This window comes from Falco cherrug, chromosome 19 (genome assembly GCF_023634085.1).
Source record: "Falco cherrug isolate bFalChe1 chromosome 19, bFalChe1.pri, whole genome shotgun sequence".
Lineage (NCBI taxonomy): Eukaryota > Metazoa > Chordata > Aves > Falconiformes > Falconidae > Falco > Falco cherrug.
Genome location: NC_073715.1, coordinates 3,113,750 through 3,121,392, shown reverse-complemented (window position 1 = coordinate 3,121,392; position 7,643 = coordinate 3,113,750). Strand labels below are relative to the sequence as shown.

Below are 7,643 nucleotides of genomic sequence, written 5' to 3'. Positions count from 1 at the left end.
GGCCCCGTGTGGGGGCTGGTCCAGTATGGGGTTCCATGGGGCGGGGGCTCTATGGAACTGGTCCACTGTGGGGCTGGGGCTCTATGGTCCAGTATGGGGCAGGTCCTGGCCTGAGGTGTGCCCAGTAGCCCTCCCAGTCTGGAGCTGGGGCGCAGGGCTGGCTGCGGGGCGCAGTGGGTGCTGCGAGCCCTCCTGGAGTGTCCCCCCCATCTCCCCATCCACCCCCAGGTCCCGTGGTGGGGCAGGACTCCCAGCCAGGACCCCCAGCCAAATCCACCCCACGCCCAGACACAGATGGGGACACGGGCTGGGGACACGCGGTTTCTCCAGTTTAATGGCTTGGGGGGGGCAATGGGACCAGCACCAATCCTGCCCCTCACTCCTCCGCCCGCAGGATCCGCAGCAGCATGGCGTGGACCCCCTCGTCCATGAAGCCCTGTGGGGAGCAGAGCTGTGCCGTGGGGCTGGGGTTGGCATCCCGGGGGGGCCCCACATCCAGGGTGGGGCTCCCAGTTTGTATTTTCCAGCATCGCAGCAAAAATTGTGTGTGTGTCCCCTCTATGTCACCCCAAAGCAGGAGGGGGGGGGCGCGGGTCCCACCTGGGCAGCGTTGAGGAGGTGGGTCCTATAGATGGCCACGATGTCCCGGTGGTTCTTCTGCTGGACCTGGGGGACAGGGGGGGAGAAGGGGGAGGTGGCAGGGGTGACATGGGGACAGTGGGTGACACTGGGTGCTGGCACCCACCTCAAGCTGGAGCTGGAGCCGGGCGTTCTGGCCGCGGAGCCCCAGCACCTCCGCCGACAGCTTCTCCGTTTCGGCCAGCAGCTTCTTCATCTGCGGGGGGGAGGGGCAAAGCTGGGGGCTGGGGGGACCGGCTGCCCCCCGTCACACCCCGGGGTGGTCCCTTTGGGTCCCATCTGCTGCCCCCCAGGTTTGCCTGGAGATGGACTGGGGGGGGGGGGGGGGGGGGGGGGGGGGAGGAGGGGGGGAAGCTCCTGGTCCCGGGCAGCACCCGCCCCCCCAAACCCGGCTCCTCTGGGGCATTGGGGGTTGGTGGGGGGCAGGGGGCAGCAATGGGAGGGGGACAGGGGTGGGAAGGGGATGGGGACAGTGATGGGGACAGTGATAGAATGGGGATGGCAATGGGAAGGGGGTGGGATGGGGATGGAATGGGATGGGGACGGCGATGGGGACGGGGATGGGAATGGTGATGGGGACAGGAATGGGATGGGAACGGCAGTGGGATGGGGACAGCGATGGGATGGGGACAGCAGCGGGATGGGGACAGCAGCAGGATGGGGACAGCAGCAGGATGGGGACAGCAGGGGGATGGGGACAGCAGGGGGATGGGGACAGCAGGGGGATGGGGACAGCAGGGGGATGGGGACAGCGATGGGATGGGGACAGCAGCGGGATGGGGACAGCAGCAGGATGGGGATGTGATGGGTATGGTGATGGGGACAGTGATGGGATGGGGATGTGACAGGGACAGGGACGGGATGGGGACAGCAATGGGAACGGGGTGTGATGGGGATGGCAATGGGATGGAGACGGCAATGGGATGGGGACAGGAATGGGATGGGGACAGGAATGGGATGGGGTTGGCAATGGGAAGGGTGCCGTGTCCCCGCCAGCCAGGCCCTCACCTTGCCCTCCTTGTCCCGGCAGCCCCTGGCCAGCTCGTCGGCCCTGGCCCGCAGGCTGCCCACACTGCGCTCCAGCCCCTCCGCCTGCTCCCGCAGCTCCCGCGCCTCCCGCTCCCGCTCGGCCGCCCGCGCCTCCGCCGCCTCCGCCGCCTGCTTCTCCGCCGCCTCCGCCGCCTGCTTCTCCGCCGCCACCGCCGCCCGCCAGCGCTCGGCCTGGGCCGCCGGTGGCTCGCCGGGGGGGTCCTGGCCACGCAGGGCTGCAGCGGTGCCGACCAGCCGCCCCAGCAGCCGCGCCAGCCGGGGGCCCGGCCCTGGCCCCAGCTCCTCCACCAGTTCACCCAGCGCATCCTCCAGCTCGCCCAGTAGCCCGACCCCAGTGTCCCCGTCGCTACAGGGGGCTCCTTCCCCGGGGGGGCCCTCGCCCTCCATCTCTGCCACGAGCTGCAAGGCCTCATGCTGGGCCCTGACCAGCCCATCCAGCCGGCGGTGCAGCTCCCGCAGGATGCCAGCCCCGGCGTCGCCGGCCGCCTCCCGCGCCTGCTTGCCCACCCCATCCCGCAGCGCCGCCAGTTCCCGCCGCTGCCTCGCCAGCCTCTGCCGCAGCCTCGCCGCCTCCTCCCGCTCGGCCGCCAGCGCCTGGGCCAGGCTGGCCGCTCCGGAACCTTCTGCCGCCGGCTGGGCACCGGGGTCCTGCCCCCGCAGCCCCCGCAGCTCCTCCTGCAGCCGCTCCCGCTCCCGCCCCAGCCGGGCCAGCTCCCCCAGGAGCATCCCGTTGGTCTCCTTCAGCTCCAGCATCTCCTGCTCCAAGCTCCCACCCTCCTCTGGTGGCTCCTCTCGGATCTTCCCGCCCGGCGCCGGCTCCGTGCCATTCACCGGGCATGCAGCAAGCGGCCGCGCCAGCTCCCGCCGGAGGTTTTCCAGCAGGACGTGGGATCTCTCCAGCATCTCGGCGTGGGTCTCGTCGGCGCAGCTCAGCGTCTGCTCCAGCCCCAGCACCATCTTCTCCCAAGCCGCCAGGCTCCTGCGGACGGCGTCGGCCGACACCACCTCGTAATGCAGTTTGCTCCGCAGGGCCTCCTCCACCTCCCTGCGCAGCCCCCGGCTCCGGGCGCAGGCGCTCGCCTTTGCCGCCCGCATTTTGGCACACTCGTCCCCCAGCCAGCTCAGGAACTGGGCCAGCGCCGGCACCGCAGCAGCACCGTCGGGCTGCGCCGCGGTGTGCTGTCCTCCACCCTCCTCCTCCTTAGCCAGCACCTTCTTCCTCAGCTCGCCCAGGTGCTGGGCCAGGAGGGCCAGGCAGGCGCCATCCTCGTCCTCACCCTGCGCCCCCGTTCCAGCCTCGCACCCGGGCAGGAGCTGCACCAGCTCCCGCACACGCTGCCGGAGCCCGTCGGCAGCAGCCGCCAGCCGCTGGCATTCCTGCGTCTTCCTCGCCAGCTGCTCCTGCAGCCGCTGCACGCGCTGGGCATCACACCCATCCTGCTGCTCCTCATCTTCCTCCTCTTCTTCCTCCTCCTCGCTCTCGCTGCCCAGGGTCCCCACTGCCTGGCTCTCCACCTGCGGCGCGGAGTCCCCGGCACAGCCGGTGCCGTTCTCTGCCGGGAGGAAAAGAAACAATCCTTCTTTTTCCCTGTTTTTTCCTAAAAATAAGCAGCCAGGTGAGGCGGGGCAGGGGGCTCACCTCTCCCCCTGCAGCGGGCGCTGCGCAGGAGCCGGCGGAGGGCACGGCTGGGGGGCTGCTCGGCACAGCACCAGCGGTCCTTGTCCCCCACGGCCGCACCGTGGCTCAGCAGCAGCTCGGCCGACTCCAGGCTGCCCTGCTCGCAGGCCAGCATCAGCGCGGTCCTGCGGCACCGGTGGCACGGTGGCATGGTGGCACGGTGGCATGGTGGCACGGTGGCATGGTGGCACCATGATATAGTGGCACAGTGACATGATGGCACAGTAACATGATGGCATAGTGGCACAGTGACATGGTGGCATGATGGCACAGTGGCACAATAATATAGTGGCACAATGGCACGGTGGCACAGTGACATGATGGCATGGTGGCACAGTAACACGATGGCACAGTAGCCCGACAGCACAGTGGCACAGTGACATGATGGCATGGTGGCACAGTAGCACGATGGCACAGTAGCCCGACGGCACAGTGGCACAGTGACATGATGGCATGGTGGCACAGTAACACGATGGCACAGTAGCCCGACGGCACAGTGGCATGATGGCACAGTGGCACATGATGGCACAGTGGCACAGTGATGGGATGGCATGGTGGCACAGTGGTACAGTGGCAAGGTGGCATGGTGGCAAAGTGGCACCATGACACAATGACACGGTGGCATGATGGCACAGGTCCCTGCCCCCCCCTCCCCCCCCTCCCTGGGTGACTTTCCCAGGACACCTGGGTCCCTTGGGGAGAGGGGACAGCGCTGGAGCTGCCTTTGCAGGGGGCACCTCCAGGGTCCCCATGGAGCAGAACCTCGAGCCATCACCCTGGGCATGGGGCGGGCAGAGTGGAGACATCCCCCACCCCCCACCCCCAGTTGTCCCACACGCGTCCCCTTGTCCCCATGGCCACCCACCTCTCGTCCTTGTCGGCCAGGTTGGGGTCGGCCCCTCTCTGCAGGAGCTGGGCGCAGATGGCAGTGTGGTTCCCCCGCGCCGCCAGCATCAGGGGGGTCTGCCCGTGCTGGGGGGGGGGCACGAGGCGCCCGTCAGCCCCCCACATCCTGGTCCACCACCCGCTGCCACCCGCTGCCGTCCCCACTCACGGCGTCGGTGACATCCAGGAGGGCCTCGTGGTCGCAGAGCAGCAGCACGCTGGAGGCACAGCCCGAGGAGGCTGCGGGGGGGTCGCGTCAGCTGGATGGGCCCCCCCGGATGAGTGCTGCCCCCACCTGCCCCCCATCCTGGCCCAGGGACCCCGGCACTCACCGGCCCAGTGCAGGGGGGTTCGGTCCTGCCTGTCCACGTGGCCCTCGTTGGCACCGAACTGGGGGAGGACAGCGGGCAGGGACCCTCCCCGGGCTGGGGACAGGACCCGGCGTCCTGCCCTGTCCCTTCCCATCCCATCCTCAACCTCACCCCTGCCTCCACGCCATCCCCATCACCATCGCTGTCCTTGTCCCCATCACCACCACTGTCCTTGTCCCCATCCTTATCCCTGCCTGCACCCCCAGCTCCATTCCTGTCCCTAGCCCTGTCCCCATCCCCAGCTCCATCTCATCCTCCTCTGCGTCACTATCCCTGTCCCTCTCCTCATCCCTGTCCTTGTCCCCATCCCTATCTCCATCCCCAGCTCCATCTCATCCTCCTCTGCATCCCCATCCCTGTCCCCATCCCTGTCCCTGTCTCCATCCTTATCTCCATCCTTATCTCCATCCTTATCTCCATCCTTATCTCCATCCTCACCCTCTGTGTCCCTGTCCCGTGCGGGCTCCTACCTGCAGCAGGACCTTGACGCACTGGGGCTGGCAGGCGATGGTGGCCAGATGCAGAGCGGTGCTGCCTGCAAGAGACCTGCAGGCTGGGCACCGGCAGCCCAGGGGGACCCCAGAACCCCGCCAGGGGACACCTGGCCTTGGGGACATCCCTGGCCTTGGGGACCCCCCCAGCACGGCAGGCCAGGCTGCTCCCCCGGGCTCAGCGCCTTGGGGTGCAGGGCTCAGTCCTTTGCCATCACCCAGGGGGGCCATGGGGACCGGCTCAGCCCCGTCCCTGTCCCCCCCGCCCCGTGCCAGGCAGTGTCCCCACCGTGTCCCCCACTTACCGTCATCGTTCTTCTCGTTAACGGGGGCCCCGTGGGCCAGCAGCAGCGTCAGGCACTCGGTGAGACCCTTGGACGCAGCCAGGTGGAAGCTGCCGGAGGGCGACAGGCGGCTACGACCCGCGTCCCCATCGGCCACCCCACCGCCCTGGGGACCCCCACGCGTGTCCCCCACCCCCCGGGCTGACGTACGCGGACTGCCCCACGGCGTTGAGCTTGGTGGGCCGGGCTGTTTTGCGGGAGGCAAGGGCGGACACCTTGCCCACGTCGCCCTTCTCCACCGCTTCTAGCAGCTTCTGGTCCTGCTTGTTCCAGCTCTCAACCTGGTGGGTGGTGAGCGGCTGGGGGGGCGGCGGGGATGGGACCCCCACCAGGTGGAGAGGGGAAACTGAGGCACAGGTTCCCCAGGCAGAAGGGCCACGGCAGAGGCAGCGCTTTGGGGTTGACCACTCTGCTGGGATGGGCCCCACAAACGCCTCCCGCTGCGGTGCCACGGAGCCGTGCCTCAGTTTCCCCACCTGGTGGGGGGCTCCACCGAGGCCGGGGCGCTGGGGACCCCAAAGTGCTGTGGAGCCCGGCCCTGGGCGCCGGCCGGGAAGGCGAGGCGAGGCTGGCAAGCGTGTCCCTGCCTGCGCCTGCCCGGCTGGTTTGTCGGGCTCCGCCGCCGCGCGCCGGGTGGGTGGGCTGCGGGACCCCCCGCTGGGCCAGGGCTGGGGGCACACGCTGGGACTGGGGCTCCACATCGCGCATTGGGGCTGGGGTCGGGGTGGGATTGGGATCGGGAATGGGGCCGGGATTGGGGGCAGGATTGTGGCGGGATTGGGGCAGGAATGGGGTCGGGGCTGCAGCTGGCATCAGGCTGGGATCGGGGTCGGGAATGGGGCTGGGATCGGGGTCGGGAACGGCGCTGGGATCAGGGCTGGGAATGGGACCGTCCTTGGGGCTGAATTTGGATCGGGATTGCAGCCGGCATCAGGACTGGCATCAGGGCTGGGACTGGGGTTGGGATTGCAGCCGGCGTGGGACTGGCACTGGGGCTGGAGCGGGGCTGGGATTGCTGCCGGCGTCAGGATTGGCATCAGGGCTGGCCTCGGAGCCAGGATCAGGGCAGGACTGGTGCTGAGCTCCCGGGCTGGCTGGCAGCTGGGGGGCTGCAGCATCCCCTCACCCCAAACGCGGCCACAGCCCCTCCCGGGCTCCGCAGCAGCACCCATGGGTGCCTGCAGGGCACCGAGGCTGGAGGTTACCCCCAGCCACCGGGTGGGGAGGGGGGTCCCGCACGCCAGGCCAGGCTGGGGTCCCCCGGGGCACGGCGGGGGGCCGGGACTCACCGCCACCTGCGAGCTGGAGCAGGAGAACATCCGCTTCATGGCGGCCGGGGGGGTCTCCCCAGGACCCCCTGCCCCGTGCCGGGCGGGTGCAGGTGCCGTGAGCGAGGAGACGTGTGGGTGCGGGCGCCTTGGGTGCGCGTCCTCCGCCCCGTCGCCTCCCCACGCCCGGGGCTGGCTCGCACCCAGCCCGGGCTTGTCCCGTCACCTCCCCGGGGACCTCCCGCTCGACGCCTTCCCCGGGAGAGCCGGGAGCCCCGTCCCCAGCACCCCGCTCGGGGACCCCGGCGTGGGCACCCGGCGTCGGGCAGGCTGCTGAGCACGGCCTCACCCTGACGGGACAGCAGGACAGGCTGGGGGACAGGCACCCACCGCCGCTCCGCCACCCCGGGGACACCAATGGGTGGTGGCACGGGCTTGGGACCTGGCACAGTGCATGGCTGAGACCCGACACACGGCTGAGACCCGATGCACTCGGCGCACGGCTGAGACCCAATGCGCTCACTGCACAGCCGAGACCCCAACGCGGGGCTGAGACCCGATGCCCTTGGTGCAGGGCTGAGACCTGACACGCTCAGCGCAGGGCTGAGACCCGACACAGGGCTGAGACCCGACGCACTCAGTGCAGGGCTGAGACCCGACGCACTCGGCGCAGGGCTGAGACCCAACGCGGGGCTGAGACCCGATGCCCTTGGTGCAGGGCTGAGACCCAACGCGCTCGGCGCAGGGCTGAGACCCGACACGCTCAGTGCACAGCTGAGACCCAACACACGACGCACAGCACGGCCACGCCACTCCAGCCACCCACTTTGTGTCCGCCCCTGCCCGCAGCCCACCTCAGCCCCCCCCCCCACCTGCACAGTTTAGGTCCAAACTGGTCTTTTTAATTTCTTTCCAAT

The 7,643-nt window shown here is 69.5% G+C and overlaps 1 protein-coding gene across 1 annotated transcript; it reads right to left on the bottom strand.

Annotated features, from left to right (window-relative positions):
* Window positions 1–309: 309 nt before the first annotated feature.
* Window positions 310–6,786, bottom strand: ANKRD35 (ankyrin repeat domain 35). The gene is made up of 12 exons (XM_055697227.1): window positions 6,748–6,786; window positions 5,623–5,757; window positions 5,420–5,564; window positions 5,094–5,158; window positions 4,585–4,642; window positions 4,422–4,492; window positions 4,233–4,339; window positions 3,329–3,492; window positions 1,648–3,242; window positions 746–835; window positions 601–666; window positions 310–436 (listed from the first exon to the last, which is right to left on the bottom strand). The coding sequence occupies exons 1-12, from the start codon at window positions 6,784–6,786 to the stop codon at window positions 377–379; spliced, it is 2,595 nt and encodes an 864-aa protein (XP_055553202.1). The 3' UTR covers window positions 310–376.
* Window positions 6,787–7,643: the final 857 nt, after the last annotated feature.